This window comes from Ochlerotatus camptorhynchus, unplaced genomic scaffold (genome assembly GCF_037179485.1).
Source record: "Ochlerotatus camptorhynchus isolate MF236.1 unplaced genomic scaffold, CSIRO-AGI_Acam_v1.1 ptg000274l, whole genome shotgun sequence".
Lineage (NCBI taxonomy): Eukaryota > Metazoa > Arthropoda > Insecta > Diptera > Culicidae > Ochlerotatus > Ochlerotatus camptorhynchus.
In genome coordinates this window covers 3,346,063-3,370,446 of record NW_027040763.1, presented here as the reverse complement: position 1 = coordinate 3,370,446, position 24,384 = coordinate 3,346,063, and the positions used below count along the sequence as shown (strand labels likewise).

Below are 24,384 nucleotides of genomic sequence, written 5' to 3'. Positions count from 1 at the left end.
TCATTTATAGATGAAATGTAAATCCAAATACGCCAATCGATAGGATATTACTTTACAAATCTGCTGAAGTAAATAATTTTAATATTTTTTTTTTTTTAAATGAATAAATTATAAATTTATCACTGTTTTCATGAAAAAATCGTTTTCCCCAAACCCAAATCTAGTACCACTTGGTTGCACCTCGTTCTGCTTGAACATATAAAAATATAAAACAGCGCTGCTTTCGTGCCTCTGCTCATCATTCTATACTTGGCTGTCAAGCAGTTCAGTTCGGTTTTAGCTCGTGCTCTCGAGTTGTTCGGAAAGTACTTTGCGATAGTGTTCGCGTTCTCTTTTTCGCGTGTTGTGTGTATGTGTGCTCCAAAATGGGGAAGCATGGCTTGCGAAGCTTGCTGAAGGACAAGGACCCCGGTGAAGGAAGCTCTGGTTTACCTACATCCAACAGGTTTGCTGTTCTTCCCATCGATGGGCATACCCAGCCAGCTTTTTTTCCGTCACAGCAAGAAGAGGAAGAAGAATCGGGGCCAGTCCAATGGTACGATTGGTCGCAACGATGTCACTGCGACAAACGGCAGTGATGTTGGAGATTTTGGTGACGCTTCCGAAACCGAAAATGCTGTCACGGCACGGCAAAAGTGAAGTTACCTCAGTTAGTAGTAAAAAATGCCCATTTAAATGAGCTCATCGCGGATCTGGCGTCGCTGGGCGTCAAATCCAAATTCAAGTTAGGCAGAGTCGGCGCCAAGGTGAAGCTCCGTACGAAAGTGGAGTATGACTTGGTCGTCACCCACCTGAGGACTTCCAAGGTGGAATTCTTCACCCACGATATTCCCCGTGAGAAACCGTTCAAGGTCGTCATCAGGGGCCTACCAAAATTTGACCCAAAGTTTATCGAAGCTGAAATCAGGTACCGGTACAAGCTGGCCCCAAGTGCCGCCTATCGGATGACAAGGGACTAGAATGCGAAGGCGTATCCAATTTGCCTTTTCCTGGTACACTTCCAGAAGGGAACGGGGACGCTCAACGCGTTGTAAGCCATTCGCTCCATACCGTGGCAACCATCGCGATGTTACTCAGTGCCAACAGTGTCTGAATTTTGGACATGGCACCCGCAACTGCAACATTAGGCCACGCTTCGGCAATTGCGCTCAAGACCACGCCACCTACGAAAGTGCTGCGGATGAAGCTGTGATGTCCAAATGCGCCAACTGTGGTGGTGCTCACCAAGTATCCGCAGTGCCATAAACGCGAGGATTTCAAGCGCATCCGAAAACAGGCTTCCACCAACAATCAACCAGGACGAAGGAAGGATAAGCCCCCAGCTTTTGGGGCGGTGGACTTTGCCTCTTCATGGACAAGCGAATTCACGGGTGCGATCCGCTCCGCTTCAAGGAATGCCTGGTTATTCTGCTGGACATAGCTTTCCATCCCCTCCTGGATTCTGGAGACAACCAACAATGCAAAACAACAACCCCGAGCTGTTCTCTGCGGATGAACTGATGGAAATTTTCGTCAACATGACCGGTGCTCTACGTAAGTGACGCAACAACAGATCCAAGTACTCGGTAAGTTTATCATCCAGTATGGTGTATAAACTGCTAACTATCGCTACCTGTAACGCTTGCTCTGAAAGAGTAAAACAGATTGAGCTTGCCGACTTCCTCCGCAAGCACAACATCGACGTGGGTCTTCTAACCGATACCCATCTAAATTCCGGCGACAGCTTCTGGTTACCTAGCCACAACATTATGCGGCATGATCGCATGAACTCGAGGCGAGACGGCTAATACATAGGTGCCACAGTCGGAAGAAGTGTTAGTTTGTTTACATAAATGAACCATGCCCATTTTGTTATGGCATGTTTGCTATAAGAAATGCACCTCGTGTTTATTAGCGAATTTCACATCAAAGATTGATTAATTGAGTAGGAAATCAGTTTGGCACGGCATTTGTGACCAGCATACACCTTCCGGTAGTATGAAACAGGTCAAAAGCTGTTCAAATCCGCAGATAAAAATTTTTGTTTTGAATTTCTGTATAGCAAAATAGTGAACTTTTCGTTAACATTAACGGCAAAGAACTCACCAACACTGGGAGACTGTGAGTTCCTGCCCACCTGTCATTTACCATCGTGAACTCGAGGGGAGTGGTGTAGCGGTCATCCTTGTAGTAGCCTGTCAAATGACAGTTCTGATCGTATACACATGAAGATAATAGAGACAAAAACAGTAGCGTACATATAGCTGTCTCACCTGAAAAGGTTTCTTGTAAATAAACATTCAAACGAGTCGGCACTCTAGTTTCTACCATCAACCTGAACACTTCAGTTTTAATCCTTAAACCTATCCGACGTCTAAAGCCCCAGAGTTCCAGTATAGTCCAGTGAGTGGACATAACAGTTTGGCGACGACTGGATAAAATTTATTTCTCTCGCGTGTGAAAAGTTGAAGTGCTTACTGCGGCATAAAGTGCTAAATATTCCGGACAAGAACGAAACGGTGACTACTTCACGGATTTACGCTTGGATCCACGTTCCATCCCAGTGCTCTGAAGGACGAAGGTATTACGGAGCAACATCATCTCGTCCTCGGCGGGGAAGCAGCGTTGAATTTTTCGCAGAGATACATCATTTCGTACACATTGAGAGCCTCAACCGGATACGTGTATTCCAGGAAGATTTCGCATCCTCCATTAGAGCGCATCTGTACCTGTTATCACCATCCGGTAAAATTTATTTGCTGCTTTGGTCTCCGGCCGCCTAATAATAGCCAGCGTAGTACGGCGTACGGCTGCTCTGCAACTCATTAGTGGTTCTATCCTGCGGTGGTAATATCTGCTGCCGTTGTTCTTTTGTGGCGAACTAAATCGAATCAACCGTGGAAAGCTGCTATCTCAGTAATAGGATCCAGGTGTACAGTAACCCGAGGAAAATTGACGGTGCGTTTTACAGTATCAAAACTGTCGTGGTGTTAATTTCACATTTACGATAGTTGGTGAGTGCAGGATTAACTCGCTCTTGCAGTGTCCAACTGGGTAAGTGAGTTTAAATTCCTTACAACATAAAATGGCTAATGTGAATGTGACAGCTACTATTGAACCCTACCGTAAGGGTATGCCTTTCGGGGAATGGGTAGAGCGCCTGGAGTTTTATTTTGCCTTGAATAAAGTTTCCATTGAGACTAAAAGGGCATACTTTGTAACCCTTAGTGGCCCAGTTATATTTCACGAACTGAAACTTTTGTTCCCGACTAGTAATTTGAATACGGTGTCCTATGACGACATGATAGCCAATCTACGGACCAGGTTGGATAAAACTGAGTCTGACCTGATCCAGAGACTGAAGTTTAATAATCGTGTTCAACAGCCGGATGAAACGGTTGAAGATTTTGTTCTGTCTGTAAAATTACAGGCAGAATTTTGTTCATTTGGGGATTTCAAGGACTTAGCTATAAGGGACCGCATCTTAGCAGGAGTCCGCGAAAAATCCCTTCGGGAACGATTATTAAATGAAGAAAAGCTTACTCTTGCGATTGCGGAGAAAATTATTGCGACGTGGGAATTAGCCGGCAAAAACGCAAAAAAACTAAGTGGAACTAACGATGACCAGTACGGTCAGATCGCATCATTGACGCAACCACTTCCAAAACCTGGATCAACCATGCAAAAATTGCTCGCAGTTTATAATGCAGCTAACGTGGGCACCTCGGGAACTCGGGTTTCACCCCGTGTTCCAATCAAAGATAGATTGGGACATAGGCTATACACTAGGAAATTTGATGATAACGTTAGACCGAGAGGACACTACTGGAGGGAGACTGAAAAGTTCAAGCCGGGTGGTTGGAGACAAAAGCCTAATTATGCGGACATGACGTGCAACTTCTGTGGTGTGAAAGGACACATCAAGCGGAAATGTTTTAAGCTAAAAAACATGCAACAAGATGCAGTAAATATGGTGGACCAGTACCAGCCAGGACCAAGCGAGGATGGCCGCATCGCAGATCTTTTAAGCCGAATGCGGACAGAGGACTCAGACAGCGACGAGTGAGAGACAGGTGGAAACGGAAACTGGAAGCGTTCGCCTAATGGCCCATCGAAACCAGCTGCGGAAGACTACTAACGCGGTGTTTTTAAGACCGAACATAACGTTGTCCAATCAAATTCCTAAGGTCCCAAGGCGAACCAGCCAATGGCTGAAAGCCTTGTAAATAAAGGAAAAAAAAAAAAAAAAAAAAAAAAAAAAAATTCCTAAGGTAGGACAATCAAATGGCCAAAACGAAGATCAGCTCGGAAGCCTTCCGGAGGAGGAGAAAAGGACAACTGGGAACAGTTTAAAGAGGAAGCATGCTGATGTCTTGTCCGAGTCTCCACTATCTGGATTAAGGCGTTCGAAGAGGAAAAGAACGGCGAATGTCGACAGTGACTTTCATTATGGTTAAAATTTAAAGAACTATTTTTTTTTCGAGATTAGTGAGTTTGTTTATTAGTGAGTTTTGAATTTATAAATTTTTAATTTGTTCTGAATTTGTTCACCATCGAAGATAAGCTGAAACCGAAAGAAGAAGAATATAAAAATTTGTTATAAGTTATATAATGATCTTTCTAATAGGGGAAGAACTGTAGTAGCCTGTCAAATGACAGTTCTGATCGTATACACATGAAGATAATAGAGACAAAAACAGTAGCGTACATATAGCTGTCTCACCTGAAAAGGTTTCTTGTAAATAAACATTCAAACGAGTCGGCACTCTAGTTTCGACCATCAACCTGAACACTTCAGTTTTAATCCTTAAACCTATCCGACGTCTAAAGCCCCAAAGTTCCAGTATAGTCCAGTGAGTGGACATAACAATCCTCAGGAAGGAAATAAAGTTCAGCACCCTGCCCCACATCCGCACTTCTATCATCGAGGCCGATAGTGTGGAAGTGGAATCACCAACTGGAAACGTTCGGTTTATCGCTGTTTACTGTCCACGCCAGTGTACCGCAAGCAACGGACTAGGAATCCAATTCAAGAACGATCTTACCGCCATCACGCCATTTTTTCTGTCGAATATAGGAGGCGCACAAAGATCTCAGCTCCGACGACCTGGTGGCTGAAGTCGGTGTCAATGTGGTTCCTGCTAGAAGCTACCTACGTATCCACCGCTCGACACCGTAGCTGACATCGACCGGGCGTTGGAAGGACTCCAACAGGCCATATCCGTGGCTGACGAGGCATGAATTCGACAAGTTCCTGTGAGGGATAAGTTTGTTGCTATTGATTTCCACGCCCAATTACTGATTCGGTGGAGAAATGTTCGTAGACGCCAGTTTCAGAGGACTTCCAGAATGGACACACTCCAAAATGAAAGTTTCACTCCAGACCATTATGGAAGGTATTCAAGGTCCTGAAAACTCATCCCAAACCCGTTCTACCTCTCTGAGTCGAAAATGATGACGATCGGCGTTAAATCACCCCACAGGAGAAAGCAAATGCGATCGGGGAGCATGTCGCATCATCGAATTTGCTTGGCTCGACAATCCAAAGCCCGCTGTGGCATTCTATTGCTTTGTAACCTGCGCTTGCACTAACTAGGCTCAGGGAAGCCACATTCAGCGTCTCCATTGGCAGCCACGTTTGCCCTCGATGTAATTAAATGCTTGATTTAGAGCTTCCAAGTCATGATTTTATGATTGGATGTGATAGTGAGTCATATGCCTGATAGAGTTTACTTTACTTTCCCCATAATAAATGTACGGGCAAGTAAAGTAAACTCTTTTTATTCATACGGACTATTGGCTTCGAGAACACAGCATGTAAGGTATTAGCAACAGTTTATTGTCACAGAAAGTTCTACTGTCCACAGAACTAAATCTGACAACATGATTATTGGTATAATTCCCATCGTTCCAAGTCAGGCTCAAGCGCATGATTAGTTCAATTTACAGCTTGATTCCATCCATCTCGGCCTTGGCCACGTTCTTCTCGACGTACTTGTTTTCTGGGTCGTACTTGGCCTTCAGGGCCTTCCATTCCTCCGGGCGGTTCTCGGTCAGGAACTTGATAGTCTTGGTGCTGGACTCATTCTGCTTCTCACTGCACTTGGAGCAATCGTTTTCCAGGGCATCGGGCAGGACACGCTTCAGTTCATTGCCCTCTGGGGTACAGGCTCCGGTATCCATCAGGCAGTTGTAGTAGTTCTTGAAGAGACGGTCCGATTTGAGGATCTCATCGATATCGATGCTATCGTACTTGGTGGTGTACTTGTCGTCTTGGGGTCTGGCGGCAGCCAGGGTGACCAGGGCCAAAGCAACGATGACGAATTTCATTTTTTGGGATTTGTTTTGAACACTGTAACAACAAGAAAAGGATATTTGAAAACAATGCTCAAAAAAGTTTTCAACTGAAGCCAGAACCTGAAACTCACCTTGATGCCTGAGCGAAGTAAAGTTGAATATACTTAAGTCAAGTTCCACAGCTGTTATTTATAGTGGCGTTGAGCTCTTCTTGTTTCCATCCTGCAGGATTGATTTTATCGCGAATTGTGTACGGTCGATCTCCAATCTGTAGATGATGATGTCTATTAGAAAAAAAAAATGCTCGCAAGTAGAGGAAGTCATCGTTCATGCAATCGGTTCCGACTGCAGTGAGTATACTTAATGTTTGGAGAACCGGTAATCGCTGAAAAAATTGACGTATCAAATGAGTGAGTCTTCAGTCTGGATGTGACGATGACGATGATACGTCAATTTGATTAAGTTAAGCAAAAAACAAATTTAAAGTACTTTAAAAAAAATGATTGAGTTCGACGAAATTGAAATTAATTTATGACTCATCCGTGATCGCATTGATTCAATAAGCAATAAGCGCTTCCTATTTGTGTGTTAATTAGACGCATGCACGGTCCAATTATCTTCGCCTCGTAGTATCAAACTGAACGCATTTGCTCTGGTTCGGTTCGATTTGATGTTTTTGAATTGGCTCCTTTCGCCTATTCCGCGGTAGGTAGGTAAAAGACTTTTCACTACTTTCATTATGAACGACTACGGTGATTTACGGTATTGTATATTGTATGCTGAGAACTTCCAATCCAAACGTCAGGATGCTGCTAGGCATAAGGTTGTCGTAAACTTATATATTTCCATTTGGGTGAGTCAACTACCCAACCTCCTGCTCTGCACCGCTTCTTCGATCTGTGTTGAGATCCGCAACAATTGAACAACTTTGCCAAATTTGATCGAATTTGGTTATGATCTGGATTTGCGATAGAACAATAAAGTTTGTATCGGTAATTGCATGGAAATCGGCACAAAACTTTTCATTCGCATGTCAAAAATTGATAAATTTTCATCAAACTTGGGACTTGGTTAGTTAGTTTTCCCAAAGTTGAGTAATTTTTGATTTTTTTTTTTTTTTTTTGCATACCATGAATAATTTTGTTACAATTATCATACAATTCCCCATACAAACCTTATAGCTCTCCCACAAGTCCAGATTATTCGATCAAATTTGGCATAGTTGTTGGGGACCTAAACACAGACCAAAGGAGAAGTTAGGAGCAGGGGTTTGTGATCCACCATACAAACTTGACCCACCCTAATGCCCGTCTTTCAAAAGAAAAACACAGACGTTTGTATCGTATGGGATGTTGTTACTTTGGTCTAGAAACGCTTCAGCTTATTGATTTTTAACAATCATCTGCGTCATCCAGACTTCAGAATGATTCACTTGCCACGATATTTTTTTTTTTTTGGCGCTGACTGCCCTGTTATACACAGTGCGCTTCATTTACTTCAATTGGCGTTGAGTGCAAAAGCGATGATTTCTTCCACACGCGATTTTTTTTTCTTATGATAGACAACGTCAGCGATAATTGCGAGATCGGATCAATAATATCCGCGGAAAAAGATCCCGTGGGTCGACGAACAGACAAATCCGCCCCTATATATAAGCCATTGAGAGACCCGAGATGAGTATAGTTCAATTGCTTCAAGCATCAAGGTGGGTTCAGGTTTAAGCTTGAACTGAAATCCTTTTGCGATTGTCTATATTCTATCTTACCATTTATTATCATTTTAGTTCAAATTAAATATTCAAAAATGAAATTCGTCATCGTTGCTTTGGCCCTGGTCACCCTGGCTGCCGCCAGACCCCAAGACGATAAGTACACCACCAAGTACGATAGCATCGATATCGATGAGATTCTCAAGTCGGACCGTCTCTTCAAGAACTACTACAACTGCCTGATGGATACCGGAGCCTGTACTCCAGAGGGCAATGAGCTGAAGCGTGTCCTGCCCGATGCTCTGGAAAACGATTGCTCCAAGTGTAGCGAGAAGCAGAATGAGTCCAGCACCAAGACTATCAAGTTCCTGACCGAGAACCGTCCGGAGGAATGGAAGGCCCTGAAGGCCAAGTACGACCCAGAGAACAAGTACGTCGAGAAGAACGTGGCCAAGGCCGAAAAGGATGGAATCAAGCTGTAAATGGGAATTATGCTCCGCTTGAGCCTGAACTGCAACGATGGGAATTCGACCTAACGCAATGATCGTTGATTTTGATTATCTTCTGTTATGCAATCCAAAAAACCATGCTGCTGCCGTCTTTGTAGTCGCTCAGAATCTGTTCTATAAACTCCACAGCAATCAACCTGTGTCAATAAATGCCTAGAAATTTATTAGTTGAGAGTGATAAGATGTTGAGTAATATCACAAACAATTTAAACAGTTTTCCCTTCCCAATTGATGTCGACATTTGGACAGAAGCAGTAGTAGACATTAGACTGATGCAAATTTTGACATTTTCGCTCCACAGTGCTCAAACAGTTCCAAATCGGGTCCTGATTAGTCTCCCAAAATTTGAACTCATTTGAAAAGAAACTGACTTCGCACAAACCATTTGAAGTTTATATGGAAATTAATATGGGAAAACCAAATGTTTTGTTCATATCCATTTAACAATTTACCATATAGCTCTGCTTTAAAAAATGATAACTGAGCTCGTAGAAAATTTTCTCAGCTACAACTTTGTCCTGAACCACTTTTCAATATAATGTTAGCATCAAAAGTTATCAATAATTCAAGCCACTAATGTCTTACGATTATGCTCAATCAACTGTTCAGCAGGCAACATTGGTGTTTCTGGCGCTTGGAATAGAGCACAAAAATCATGGCTACTATGTCACACTGCAAGATACAGTGTTGCTCACAAAACAGCTGCTTGATCATGCCATAAGATTATCAATCTCTTAAACAATTAATAACTATTTTATTTGACGTTTGGCTCAACAACTACATTCTGCTAAGTTGAAGCTGAGAAAATTTTCCATAAGTATAGCTTTTGAATTTTTGAACATTATCATATGGTAAAAGGTAAGAAGGCAATGAACAAAAAGTTTGGATTTCCCATAGTAATTTCCATATAAACTTCAAATGGTTTGTGCCAAGTCAGTTTCTTTTCAAATTAGTTCAAATTTTGGGAGACTAATCAGGACCCGATTTGGAATTGTTTGAGCACTGTGGAGCGAAAATGTCAAAATTTGCATCAGTCTAGTAGACATATATGTTCACGGTCCCAAGATGCGGTGATGAATAATCCAAATTAAGGACATTTTACGTGACGCTTGATTTCAGACTTCGATTAATTTTCATGTCCCTGAGTTCCCTGGTGGCCAGATTGTAACCAAATTCGTTCAAATTTGGCACAGTTTTTTATAACTTTAATACACATCGAAAAAGCAGTAGGGTTCAGGGGGTTGTAATTTGCCATATAAACTAGACCAGCCCTAATGTATATAATAGAATAATATTTTTGTTTAGATAAAATATATGGCTTGATTCAATTCCAAAAATCTCAAATAAGTCTCAGTAAACCTCTGAGATATTTTTAAAAATGATCTATTCAGGAGATCATGTATTATTTTTTTTTATTTCGTGTGAAATTTATTTTTTAGCACTCTAAAAGTTTTATACATATAAAAGAATTGCTCTAAAAAGATTGGCTGGACCAAACTCGATCGACACTCAAAAAAATTAAAGTAATCATTTAAACGAATTTATAAAACTGAATTCTAAAACGTGAATTTCTGACAAATTTTACAAAACTTCGTATGCCTCTGTGTTGGAAGATGAACAGCTTTTATGTATTGAGCAATATTTCATTAAATTTTGAGTTTTACAACGAAGACAGCAAACCTCACGTACCAAATAAAAAAATTGGTATCGCTGCGCCATCTGTGCAGGAAAAACTTGAACTTTTTATCCATGAAATTATAGTCCTAAATAAGTCAAGGAACTTTGCTCAAGACATCAACTCAATTGGATGCAATCCTAGAACGTTATTATTTTTGTTCAGCTTGATTTCATTCCTGACCAACTGCAAAGATATCTAATTAACAAGATATCCCACTAATCAATTCCCACTCTTATGTGATCGCAGTTCCATCTGGTGAGTGTGCATTGAAACTGTTAGGAGTTCGTTGCCAACTTCACTACCAGGGTTCAATAACTGACAGATGTCAACATGACAGATGTCAGCATGACAGATGCCAGCGCGGACTTTGATGATCAGCTGGAGGAAGAGAACGATATCATCCTCGATGTCAACATCAATATATAGCGATAGCAAGATTATCACTTTTGTGTGATTGCTCCGTTTCTCAATCTTTACGCAACAGCTTGTGAAACCAATCACACATCCAAGCTTGCTTTCGAGTGAAAGAGTTTCCAATATCATCACCGGTATCAGTAAGATGCAAATATCTAATAGTAACTGATGGTTTGTGAAGCTGTTGCTGAAAATATTCTTTATAAGCATACAAGTAATTATGGAAAAACATTCCGTCTCCCTAAAGAATTATTCGAAACTCCCCAGCCACTTGAAATGCCACGCAACGTAATCATCGCTACGCAAAGGCAGCCCTAAGTATGCACCTTTAGAATTGATAAAACGATCCATAAATTATTGAAAAACGTTCCATTAAACACATGAAAATGATCCATAAAACATCGGAGAAAATCCCTAAAAAGGTGTGGATGATCCCTAACAAATATTAATATGATCAATATTTTATGTAAAATTTAGCAATAAAATTGTAAAAATGTGCCGCTAAATTTCTAAAGAATGAGCATTGAAATTGTACGAATTACCCATAAAAATATTGTAATTGATCCATAAAAATTCAACAATGAACCTTAAACTAAAGAAAGTGATCCATAGAAAATCAAGCACGCGTACTTAAAAATATGGGCATGATCCATAAATTAGACGTATATTATTCTTGTTTAGGACACTATTTTTAAAATTTTGTTCCATAAACCTTGAAAAATTGCACCACTGCAGATCTACTTAGATTTACTGCCCTGCCCGTGTTTGAAGCGACGGGCAAGCGTCTAGAATTAGCTTCCAAAAGAAGATTCTATAATTATATTCTTAAGAAGCTTCATATGGAAGCTTCATTAAGAAACTTCTTTAAGAGGCTTATTCTAGACGCTCACCCATAGTTCTGCTTTTCTGAAAAAAAAAGCACGGGCCGAACAGTAAACCTGAGTAGCTACGCAGTTATGTAGCAATTTTCCAAGGTTTATAGCTCAAATTTAAAAAGGGTCCAAAACATGAAAAACATATGTATATCCCATAGACTATAATTGGAACACACCATAATAGGTACGTCTACCAATAAGTGGAACAGCTACCTTAGGTATGATCCATAAAATTAACATTTATTTTTCATATTTTCTTAAGTAGACTATTATAGAAACTTCTTTTGGAAGCTAATTCTAGACGCTTGACCATCGATCCACACCTCTACCTAAAAAACTACGGCAGACCAGTAAATCTAAGTAGTTACGTTTCATGGTTTATGGATCAAAATTAATAATATAGTATTACTCCTGCGTGAAGTCAACGATTTATATAGTTGATGATGCTAATTTCAAATAACAGACTGAAGTGGTAATTATTATACGATAGATGAGGAGATGAAAGTATAGAATTGATAGTTCCGTAGAAAGCGAGCAAGGACAACTTTAGGAAATTACAAATCGGTTTGATCATCTCTCTTTACCAAACTCCCCCGTTGACGAGGGATGGTGAGGAGTATTCCCCCCGCCACCACACTCAAATACCGACTATGTGTTTGAAACAGTTCTACTGATTTTTACCGTACTCCAGTTGTTATCTGAAGGAAGGAATCCAGTCGTAGGTTTGGAAATTGCAGCTATTGTTAATATAATATAGTGTCCAAAATGTGAATAATATACGTCTAATTTATGGATCATGTCTGTTCGGAATATCGGGATAACCCTGTACCGCCAACCCCAGCGACAACCCTGTGAGAGATTCGGAGAGCTACGGTAACGGTCACTGTCAGAAATGGCAGACGTCAGGTTTGGTTCAACGGAACTATAAGTTTAGATAGGTCGGAGTAAGAACGAGAAAAAAAGGATAAGTAAGTACAATTTCAAACCATCTACAACACGTTTTACAGCAAAATTAAGTTAATTGTCTAAGTGTGTTACTATACCTATCGTTTAATTAAATTGTAGTGATTTGTAGTGAATTAGCTACTGAAGTAGGTTAGTTGGAGGACGAATTTGTGAAAATATTTATTTTAATAACCCTATATTTGCTTTATCTAGATATTACAATTTGATCCTAAAATCTGGAAACCTTCCATTTGTTCCTAAACGCTATATTTATACTTGATTTACCCTAAGTAACTTGTAAGCAGCTCATTCTACATCGTTTGCGTGCCGAACTAAAATAATAATTGAATCCCTAAATCCTAAATCTTGCAAAATCTTTGTTCAAAGAGTGACGGAACTCTCGGTTTGAAAAATCTCCCGCTCAGCCTCCTATCGCTTTTCATGGAGGATTCTCTTCCTCCAGCGCTTTCTCCTTTGCGCTTTTCTTCTGCTGCAACTGGTCTAGGGATTCCTACAGGCTGACCTCATAGGTACTTCCTTTTCCAGATTCGGATCCGGCATCACTCCTCGCACTATTTATTCTTTCTGCTTGGTGGTTTCTTTGGGACAGACTTCTTGGTTCCTTTTGGCACCTTCAGCATATTTGTGCACTTCGAGCACATCTACGAAACGTCCTTTACAGCTGTTGTCTTACCAGCACAACTATAATGGGTCCAGACATCGCAGACATCACACTGGATCGTATCATCTACGTGGTAATGCCCTTCAAAAAGCGTACCGTTTTCGCTGTTCTGTTTTTCACTTAGGTTATATCCGATGTTGTTCTTCAAGAATGTTTGGATTTATGAAAGCAACTTCCTCAGAGCAGTCCCGTTTTGGACAGCTTGAAGCTGAAATAGCTTTTATTATAAGCATTAAGATTGGTTTAAATTTTATATTAGTTTAATAAAACCTATTTCAGCTTCAAGCTGTCCAAAACGAGACTGCTCTGAGGAAGTTGCTTTCATTAATCCGAACATGGCTATATTTTTAAGTGCACAAACTTGATTTTCTATGGATCACTTTCTTTATTATAAGATTCACTGCTGAATGTGTTATGGATCAATTGCAATATGTTTATGGGTAATTAATACAATTTAAATGCTCATTCTTTAGAAATTCAGCAGGAAATTTTTACAATTGTGTTGCTAAATTTTACATAAAATATGGATGATGTTGATATTTTTTATGGATCATTCACACTTTTTTAAGGATTTTCTCCGATGTGTGATGGATCATTTGGATGTTTTTTATTGAACGTTTTTCAATATTTTATGGATCGTAATAAAATAACCCGTCTTCCTTGGTCAACGGAGCACCAAGTATATCAAAAAATTACGTTAGAATAATGATTACTTTCCTTTTTATAACGTAGAAAGGTATGCCGAAGCTGAGTGATGACACTACGTTGTGTTTTGATTTGCGTTGTACCGTCCGCTTAGTGGTGTGTGTTCATACATGCATTGATGTGCGCGTTTTCTTCCAACACTGAAGTTCAACGTTGGCTCGTCACAATCCGTTTGGCGCTGTTATCTGTCTCTATTAATTCAAAATTTCACTCTTTTGAATTAATAGAGACAGATAACAGCGCCAGTGCATTGCAAAGAGCAACAATTCGCTATCATCCAAATTTGATAATTTTTTTTTTCATGGGTCACACAATTCCAATACCTAAACGAGCAAAAAGAGGCAGATTGGATCTGAAAGAACATGAAAAATACTAAATAGCACCTAATAAATTAGCAGCAACCACGCGACTATGTACCAATAGCATACACATTACTATCACATCAAATACGATGCACTTCAACGATGTTAAAAATATGGTGTACTTTTCATCGATCAATTTAGATGGCCAAGTTTTAAGTTTTGGCGCTACTGTATATCAACGGTCAAATGTAAAATACTGTGGTAGCCACAGCATAGTCAAAACCTCAGCATTTTAATTGATCCATTGCCACGAAAGTAATACCAATTACATGCTAGCAATGGAATTATTACACACAAACAGACGCAACGCCTTGAGCAAGTTTTTTTTTTCTTGAAAGCATTGTACCTTAAAACATAGGACCTCAGTAACGACATCTCTCGAGCTTCTCGCGGAAAACAAGCTTGTTCGGTAAGTCGCTAACTATGTTGTATGCAAGGTAAACAAAATATATAGAAATATCAAAGTGATCCGATGCCAGCCCTGTGGTGAGTAGGTCGCGGAAATTATAATATTCAAATCAGTCGTTAAATGCGTGCACGATGCTCCAGAATGAAGCGTTACGTCTGTTTGTGTGTGGAATTGCTGAGATAAGATGGAGTTGAGCACATCGATGAAAATTTACTTTCATATTTATCTTCCAATCACATGCTTGTTTGATGATTGATGCTGAAAAACAGTGTTCTGTAATGTTTCGTCAAATTGATAAAATGCACTGGAATTAAATACTGTTAAATCTGTATACGTGTTGCTGAAAATGGGTTTTAACTAAAGCTGGTCAAGATATTGACATAAATTGATTAAGATACAAAAAATAATACCAATCAATTATGCAAAATTAACAGAATGACCAAAACCCGAGGGGTGCGACGCATCTAAATCTCGATGTTAAATGGTCAAAAAATCTCACACTAGCGAATCAATCCACGAAAAATCTGTTTTTCATCTCTTGAATCCAAACCCATCTACTCGCTTCGTTCTCCACCTTTTTGCAGTAAATCTTCAAAATCACAATCAATCGTGTTTCTATCTATTAATTGCGAGTGCATCTCACAACATCAAAGCAAAACATTTCCTGCATCTTAGATAGAGTCGCCCCCTCGCCAAAACCCAGATTCGGCCAGTAGAGGGTCGAAAATTACTCTGAATACCTAGAATGCAAACGAAAAAAAAAAAAGCTAACAGCTTGTCCAATTGAGCTGAAATCGTTAAACGTTCTAGTTGATTGTATTCGACAGCCATTACGATCCAGCTGCGCCATAGCCCGAAGGGACATCTGACGGAGAGCTTTTTTTACGATGGTGTCTCACTTTTTGTTGACAATACTCACCAGTCGGTTGCTCCGTCGTCGGTGGGTCGGTCCTCGAGCCGGCAGCAGTTTTTCAATTCACCGATTCCAGTAGGTAGGAACGTATCCCAGCAGCCACCGGCAGGCAACACTTTTTCTTCCCACTGCGAGAGGTTTTTATTGAGTAAGTAATAAAATTTTCGTTGCTCGGTGTAAATTGGTTTGTAAATAATTCCTCCGCCAGTGCTCCCGAGTCACACTACAACCGCTTCCCTCTCGTATGCCCAGCCCAGGAGGGTGAAGAAATGCCGAGGACGTGTTTGTGTTTTCTCGCAATCACAGAAGGCCTTTTCTTTGGATAATTTATAGTTTTCAAAGCCTACTGAGTGGCCGTTGTGCGAACATAAAAAGCCCGGACTACTGCGCTTACCGCTCTACCCGAAAGGTATCTACGTGGGCCCCCAGCATGCAACTCGCCATTTAGCCTGCCAGACCAAATGCAATCAAAGTCCCACTCTAATGAAAAGAATCGACTGATGTCCGCTACCGTTGACGACTCTTGACTTGGCTCTTCTTTTTCGCTATTTTGTCAGAGAGTGTTTGCATTCGAGCGTTGTATCAGAGTGGGACGGAACTTGAGCCTCCGGCTTGCGCCATTTGTCGCATGTCGACATGTGCTTTACATCCGTGGACCGCGTGCGCGGATGTCGCAACGTACGATCCGAAACATGATGGGGAGACCTGAACCGAACCGTTTGAAGGTATAAATAAAAATGATAAATTGATACCTCACGGTATCCAGACATTCCAGGGTTGCGTTTGCTCGCGCGCAACTTGATCGTTAAACATGCAATTAGCCTATTGCTAACATTATGTTACAAGTCAGTTGGCTCTCGGTGCTCTCGTGAAACACTTTGCGTTTGGGGCGTAAAATAAGACCAAAAGGCTAAACTCTTATCAAGATTGCATTATCCAACGGCTAGTGCACGTTGAGGACTTGTTCTGGACAACCATGCTGTGCTGCGGCTTAGTGTAGACATGTTGTTTCCCTTCGCTCTTTGCAGGCATAGACAGAGGGAAAACATTGTGTGACTTTCAGCAATCTTTTCTATTTCGAACATGAGTTGCGTGAGCACTCGAGTTGTCTCTTTCTGGCCGCATCCGATCGGTTAAGTTTTCGAAAGTCACATCGAGGTACTGAGCTGATCATGTCCGCGGTCAGGCACCAGGTGCCCTGTCGGTGCAGAGCAATGCTGATAACTGGTTGCGACAAATAATGATAGCTTATCTTAATCTCTGATCGACATGATTGCGGCTTGACTGACTGGAATTTCTCGCTCTCGGGAAACCTACAGCCAAATTCCGTTGGAATTGCTCACGCAATTTTGTAGTCAAATTGTCACTGATCCCATTCCTATATACACATCAATTGACCAACCACGTTCAATAAATTAATCTGTTATGACCGGTCCTAGTCCAACTCCTCCACGCGTCCAAATTCGATTTAATCATGATCCGACCGCTGAAGGCATTAATCCGATGGCTGTGATTTCTGCTCTCTAATTGACTGCTTTGAGTAATCACTTCACACATGCATTAGTTTGTCGCCGTTTGTCTTCCCGCAAGCGGGCGTCATCGGAGATGGAGACTCTACAAAGTTTCCACCGGGCACCGAAGCCATGAATGATTAAGAACTGCAGATTTAATCTGTCTTCTTTGCGCCTTCCAGTACCCCTCGCCCCTCATTGTTCGAGAGAGAGAGAGAGCCAGCTAGCAGAAACGGGAAACACATCTCATATCCCGTCATTCATTACAACGCCTTTCGCGACCGACGTCCGTGGCGTGGTCACGACGACGCGACGAGCGGCTGACCGAGATTGTGCACCGGCGGTGAATCTTCCGCGTGGACAACGAGCTTGACCAGTCCGACGACAGCAACTACGACGGACAAGGCGTTGCATAGGAAAATGATACATTGCTGCATATCCTACATGGAACTGCGACTGACGACGGACGACGGCTGTACCGGCCGGGTCGTCAACTGTCAACCGTTTGATATTTATGTCCGGAACGAAATGGTGCTTGAACGTACCAGAACACCGAGGGAAATTTTATGAACGTTGTAACGATTCAAATCGTTTTTTTTTTTTATATTTTTCCATTCAGATGTTTATTACTTCATGCGTGAGGTCGATTACAAAGTTGAGTAAGATAGGGGAAATGGCTCTAATGTTGGCCTAAGGATCTAAGATTGGGCCCATAGCTAAAAGTCTACTATTTATAAATTTTATCTAGATGAACGCGTCATTGGGACGGTACTAATGGATATTTTTGGTCGCTATTGAACATTTAGTCGATTGCTGAATTTATGTATGGGTCCAAATGCCTCTATTTAGGCTGACATTACATCCATTTCCCCTACTTAATGAATGTCAATATCAGACTTCAGGTAAAAATTTGATGATGGAAGTATAGAATAGATAGTTCCATTAGAGTACAGCAGTGTGATAATTGTATATGGGTCATTCCAGCTCAAGTGCACGGCGAATGAGAACGACCCAAATTTGAGTTTAGTTCACTCATAATCGCCAAAAGTGCAGGAACTCAGCGATGAGTAAATTTGTCTCATGGTTTCCTGTGGAAAACCTAAAAAATCTGCCGGAAAATGAGGAAATTGACGAAAATTTTATTCAGTCTCGGAGAAGTACCAATAGACTGAGTGAATCCAATCTTTACTTTTCTCAAATACGGGAATTTTTTTATGGAAAATCCTGGAAAAACCTGGGAAAACATGAGACAAATTTACTCATCGCTGAGTTCCTGCACTTTTGGCGATTTTGAGTGAATTAAACTCAAATTTGAGTCGTTCTCATTCGCCGTGTAGCTTTGAATAGAGGTTATTCCACAACCAAAAAAGTTCTTTGTGTTCTTGACTCTTCATTTTAAAGAGCTTTTATGTAGAATTTGATAAATGTATCTAAATTTACATACGTGATATTGAAACAACAGTAATGTTTACACCACTGGGCAGTAACAGTCGGGTGTCGGTATAATAGCTGAACCCTCTATAAATGACACTTCAACAGAAGAGAAACCCGGAAGCAATCTATGAGAATTGCATAGAGAAAGGCTGAGAAAAATATAAAACAAAAATTAAAAATTAAAAAAAAATTGATGGTGAATTGAATAAGATTTCTTTAGAAAATAAACTTTATTAGCGAGCAAAAATTAGAATTAGTATAGCGTGTATTTCAAAACATCTGCATAAGTTACCTTTTGTACCACACGGCAGACGAAGACGGTAACTGCTCCAAATAGCTGCTGTGAAAAAAATAGTGTACCCGAACAATCTAAAAAATTGAGGCTTCAGAAATCTCGTTATTTCATTTCTCAGATTGCTCGGGATCACTATTTATTTCACATCAGCTATTCGGTGCAACTCCAAAATCAAACAGCTAGGTTTCGGAAGCCTCAATTTTTTAGATTGTTCGGGTACACTATTTATTTCAGTTATTCGGAGCGGCTCAAAAATAAGTAGTGTACCCTAACAATCTAAAAAATTATGCTTCCGAAATGATGATGTGCCGGTTGGTTCTGGTGCAGGTTCATTGCGAGGAAAGTACTGACTGTACTTGCTCTTCTATATGAGGGAACTAAAGACGGATGAACTTGTGGATATATATCTGCGGTGGGCGTGAGAAACCCTGAAAAGTTCTTCCTGCACACAGACACCGATGAATTGTCGGCACAGTATGAGCACATGTGTGATTTGCCGATTGCATCATATGACGTTCGACCAGGATTGTCTACACACCGCGACAAGCGAACTCAACTTTGACTAGCGGTTTTCTAGGATACCACCACGGGATATCACATGTAGTAAAAGTAGTAAAATTTACGTTTATTTTCTGGGTTTTTATGTTTCAACATTTGATTTAACATTTCAATTGGTTAGCCTTTGGCTCTTCATCTTTGTTCTAGTTAATTGGTTATTCTAATGTGATGATTGCGTTTAGCGCTAATTTACAGGATACCCTTTGTGGGATTGTTTTGGTTTGAATTTAAATATTTGATAACCTACCTACTTGAGCACCTAACTACTTAAACTAGGTTGCCAAATCACGAACGATCTGGTGGTTTGATCGCAGACAGGCGACTCTGAACCTTTCCAGCGTGGAAGTCTTTCGCTCCTCGAGTGTTTGAAGACCGGCCAGGTGGTGAATCTCAGAATTACGAGTTCGCGGTGGACTGTTAAGGATCATTCTGAGGATCTTATTTTGGATCTTCTGAAGCTTTAAGTGGTGGCACTTAGCACAACTCTCCCAGATTGGCATACCATACTCAATAGCCGGCATAATGATTTGCTTGTGGACAGCAAGCTTGTTTTTGAGGGACAGGGTGGACTTCCTGTTTATCAGAGGGTAGAGCGACCTGATCAAGATGTTACACTTGGTGGATGTCTTGTCCACATAGGATCGGAATAGCAATTTGCTATCGAGGATGAGACCAAGGTAGACTACTTCACTCGACCATTCAATGGGAGTGCTATCAAGATGGATCTTGACGTTAGCAGGCGGAACAAGCCGAGGTGAATACGAATGTGGAAACAGAATGGTTTGTGTTTTAGCTGCATTGATACAAATCTTCCAGCTCTTAAAATAGTCGGACAAAACATCCAGGCCTGATTGTAGTTTACTCGCCAGAGCACGGATCACTCGACCCTTATAGATGATGGAGGTGTCATCTGCGAACATTGACAGGATACCACCACCCGGCAGGGGAGGAACGTCTGACGTGAAAATGTTGAATAGGATAGGCCCAAGCAGGCTACCTTGAGGGACCCCTGCATCAACGGTGAACGTATCAGAGGAGACATTGTTCAAGTAGACCTGGAATGATCTGCCCGACAAGTGGTTTTTGATGATCTTCACGAGGTAGATCGGAAAGTTGTATCGATGCAGCTTGTACATTAGACCATCATGCCAGACATTGTCGAACGCCTTCTCGACGTCCAACAATGCCATGGCAGATGTATTGGAAACGGACTTGTTCCGCTTGATGATGTTAGTAACCCGTGCGAGTTGGTGGATGGTAGAGTGGCCTTTCCTAAACCCGAATTGCTCTTTGAGAAAGATGTTATTATCATTTGAAAACACCAGCAGACTGCTGAGTATCAATTTTTCGAATAGCTTCGAGATGGAGGACAAGAGGCTGATGGGGCGATAGCTTTTGGCACTGGTAGGGTCTTTGCCAGGTTTGTGAATTGGAATAACTTTGGCTAACTTCCAGCATGCAGGGAAGTAGCCAAGCATTAAACACTTGTTGAAGACCACTGCAAGGTGCTTGAAGAAGTCAACACTCAAGTTTTTCAGCTCGAGGTTGACCACTCCATCGACACCAGTGGCCTTCATGTTCTTTGTTGATTTAATCGCTGCTATCACCTCATCAGCCGATATTCTACTTTCGTCAGGGACAACTACGGGGGTGGCAGCGACACTAGCCATTGCCTGTGATACTGCAGGCTTGTGGGGACTCACCATGGCGTGGCCAAGGTTATGTGAATTTACAAAGTGTTGTCCAAGAGCATTGGCCTTTTCAAATGGGGTTATTAGTAAAGATGGGTCCGAATTTTGGTTAGGAGAGGAAAGGGGAGGAATGGGCCTCGGCTTGTTTTTCAAAATCATTGCCATTTTCCAGAATGGCTTAGCACAATCTGGGAGAGAGCGAATCTTGTTTGCAAAATCGATATTTCTGAGATCCACCATCCTGGCTTGGATGATTTTGTTCAAACGGTTGCAATTGGTCTTCAGGTTAGGCAGCCCAGTACGCTGGTACTGCATTCGTAGGCGGAGTCTAATGAGGTCATTAGTAGGCCTGTCAAGGTTCAGAGTATTACTCACCTGTCTGGATACTGGCCCATGTAGCTCCCTGGCCCGGGAAATTGCTTGATCGATGGAGCGCAGACTCCGGTCAACATCTTCGGACGATTCCGGTTGGACATCGTAGTCTACAGCGGTGTCGACGCAATGTTGGAACTGACCCCAGTCAACACGATGATAGTTGCGCCGGAAAGCTTCAAATCGATTTACGGAGGATCCCACCTCAGTCACCACCGGGTAGTGGTCCGAGCTGAGTTCCTGATAGGTGATAGGTTGAGCGATGTTGTTGCCCATGTTGCTGATGAAGATATCGATGGTAGCGTGAACTCCGGACCGACTCAACCGTGTGGGAGTTTCCGGACTCAAGATGTTGTACTGCGCTTCCTGCAGGTCGTTGTTCATGATGGTGCCGTTTTGATTGCGCTGATTGTTGCCCCAAGCTTGATGTTTGGCGTTCAGGTCGCCAGCGATGATAAAGTTTTCCCGTCGTCGTGTTAGCTTGATAATATCTCGTCGCAGATCTGCTGCCGATCCGTCCTGATGTTTACTTGTTTGGGGCAGTAAGCCGCGACGATGGTGATGGGGCCGATAGGAGTAGAAACTTCCACCCCTACGGCTTCGATGATCTTCAGCTGAAAGCTGGGCATCAGTCGACAGCAGATGTTTCTCCTTATTGCAATAGCCACTCCTCCTCCTCCAGAGTTGGTTCGATCTAGCCTCACGAGCCGGAAATCGGGAAGGTAGACGTTTGTTTCAGGCTTCAGGTGGGTTTCAGTTATGATGGCAATGTCGATGTTTCGTTCATTGAGAAACTCAACAAACTCGATGTTTTTGCTCTTCAAGGAGCAAGCGTTCCAATTTGCGATCTTGATGGCTTCACGGTCCATACTTAGTGACAAGGGACAGGGCAGCATGTAGCTGTTCAGATCGAGTCTTGCAGGTGCGCAAGATGATGATGACCTCGGCCACGAGCGTCACAAGTTCCTCCGAGGTGAACGGAGAATCGTCGACAGGCTCACCTGAGACAACACCAGCGTATGATAAACCAGGGGCGGTGGAGGGACCTGGCATTGGCTGGGCAGCAGCAGCAGCGAGACGATGCTGGACTGTTCGATTGTTAGGAATACTCACATGCTTGACTTGTTGGTTGTTGAGCGGAAGTGGTTCTAAGTTCGGAACATGTCGACGGGGCTGGAGAGCTGGGTACTGGACTTCCGTGCGTGCAGGAGGCGAACGATGATTACGGAGGCGACCGGGCTGATTATTGATCGTAGCCTTCCGACGGATATTGATGAACTCCACTCGCTTGGGACATCCGCGATTGGAGGCTTGGTGGTTACCACCGCAGTTGACACACGTTGGCTCGATGTCATCATCTTGCTCACAGGACGCAGTCGAGTGAGTTCCAGCACACTTCCAGAAACAGGTGGATAATAAGACAGGGACACAATGGCTGGAAAATGTGTGGAAAGGAGGTGATGGTCACATCAAACTCTATCATCAGACAAACAAAGGAATTCGTAGGTCGCCTGCATGTAGGGAAGATCACGGGTTTCCAATACATCTCTTACTTCGCGGAAGGGTTGTCTACCTCGGGCCGCTAGGGTATCCAATAGTCGTGCTCTGGAGGCGTCATTACCCGGACATTGCCAAACTTCGTGATTGATGTCATCATAACCAGTTCTGCACCTACATATATTGCTGTCAACGAGGTTTGTTATGTAGAGATGTGCGTCTAGCAAGTAGTGGTTGGACATAACTCTTGACATCACACGAATGAATCCCCGACTTACATCCAGACCTTTGAACCACGCTCTCGAAGAAACATTTACAGTAATGGAATGTAACCACCGCCCAAGAGAATTACTTGTCCAATCATTTTGCCATCTAAGAAGAGAACCCTGACGTACTAATGGGAAAATTTCATCATGTGAAATTCTTCTTAAATCTCGCCTAATGTGTTGTGCGCCCACCTTTGCGAGAGAGTCCACCACCGCCCAAGAGAATTACTTGTCCAATCATTTTGCCATCTAAGAAGAGAACCCTGACGTACTAATGGGAAAATTTCATCATGTGAAATTCTTCTTAGCCTAATAGTGTTGTGCGCCCACCTTTGCGAGAGAGTCTGCCTTCTCATTGCCTGGGATTGAGCAATGTGAGGGGACCCATACAATGGTAATCCTATATGATCTTTCGACCAGCAAACTTATCTGCTCCCTTACCTTTGAAAGGAAATAAGATGAGTGCCTCAATCGAACTGAAACTATCCGAGAAGATGAAGTAATGGTCTATGGGCATGTCAAAAATCATCCCCAATGCGAAGTTGATTGCTCAGCAACATAAACGGGAAAAGGTTCCTGAAGTTTCCGAAAGGCGATTGAGTATTCATTGAAGGCACTGAAGCCAGTGGATCCATCAATGCGTAATCCATCAGTGAAGAATCTTCTATTGCAATTGACTTGTTGGTATTTTTCAGCAAAAATACGGGGAATTGAGATAAGTCAAAGTTGATCTGAAACTCCTTGAATAGCCTGTTTCATGGAGCGATCATAGTCAATGGGGGAACTGTAGTTAGTAAAGCGTACACGAGGGGGGTTATAGCACGGAAGGCTAATATCCGATGACATATAATTAAGGTAGATATGCACGAATCGAGACTGGGTGCTCAATTTGAGCATTGCTTCGAAGTTTTCAATCACACTACACACTCACTGACACTACATTTGATCAATACTCTTAATGAGAGCTGCCAGAAACGGTTCTGCAATGGTTTAACGCCCGCTAGAAGCTCTAGGCTCATATTGTGTGTTCAATGCATACAGCCAAGGGCAATACGTAAACAACGATATTGAATACGTTCCCATTTGATTAGGTGGCTTTTTCTTGCCGAGAGGAATATCTATAAATACATCTATAAAATGTAATCCCGATACTAAATGTCGTTGTAAACCCGATAAGCCAGGGAACGTTCGACTTGAATGGGACACAGTGCTTTCCGTAGAAGAAGTCTCGCTAAATTATCTGTTGTTGAAGGGACCGATGAACTCGTGGCACTGGTATCGGTG

The 24,384-nt window shown here is 42.0% G+C and overlaps 4 protein-coding genes across 4 annotated transcripts in view; 3 read left to right on the top strand and 1 right to left on the bottom strand.

Moving 5' to 3' along the window:
* Positions 1 to 24,384, top strand: part of LOC135705716 (chitinase-like protein Idgf4) — a 300,438-nt gene that overhangs the window by 253,159 nt on the left and 22,895 nt on the right. The window lies entirely within an intron of this gene.
* On the top strand, positions 3,065 to 4,045 carry LOC135705805 (uncharacterized). Its single transcript, XM_065227656.1, has 2 exons — positions 3,065 to 3,297; positions 3,535 to 4,045. The coding sequence occupies exons 1-2, from the start codon at positions 3,065 to 3,067 to the stop codon at positions 4,043 to 4,045; spliced, it is 744 nt and encodes a 247-aa protein (XP_065083728.1).
* LOC135705766 (ejaculatory bulb-specific protein 3-like) overlaps positions 5,883 to 24,384 on the bottom strand; it is a 173,934-nt gene continuing 155,432 nt past the window's right edge. The window contains exon 2 of the mRNA XM_065227620.1: positions 5,883 to 6,331. Within this exon, the coding sequence (XP_065083692.1) occupies positions 5,923 to 6,309 (387 nt within the window). The 5' untranslated portion in view covers positions 6,310 to 6,331 and the 3' untranslated portion in view covers positions 5,883 to 5,922. The remainder of the gene's footprint in view (positions 6,332 to 24,384) is intronic.
* On the top strand, positions 8,039 to 8,536 carry LOC135705771 (ejaculatory bulb-specific protein 3-like). Its single transcript, XM_065227625.1, has one exon. The coding sequence runs from the start codon at positions 8,080 to 8,082 to the stop codon at positions 8,464 to 8,466; it is 387 nt and encodes a 128-aa protein (XP_065083697.1). The 5' UTR covers positions 8,039 to 8,079; the 3' UTR covers positions 8,467 to 8,536.

Bases quoted from the DNA above. Each gene is read 5' to 3' on its own strand.
- LOC135705805 (XM_065227656.1), top strand. From the start codon at position 3,065: ATGGCTAATGTGAATGTGACAGCTACTATTGAACCCTACCGTAAGGGT. The intron at 3,298-3,534 runs GACCAGGTTGGA...TCTTGCGATTGC, and splicing joins GACATGATAGCCAATCTACG to GGAGAAAATTATTGCGACGT.
- LOC135705771 (XM_065227625.1), top strand. From the start codon at position 8,080: ATGAAATTCGTCATCGTTGCTTTGGCCCTGGTCACCCTGGCTGCCGCC.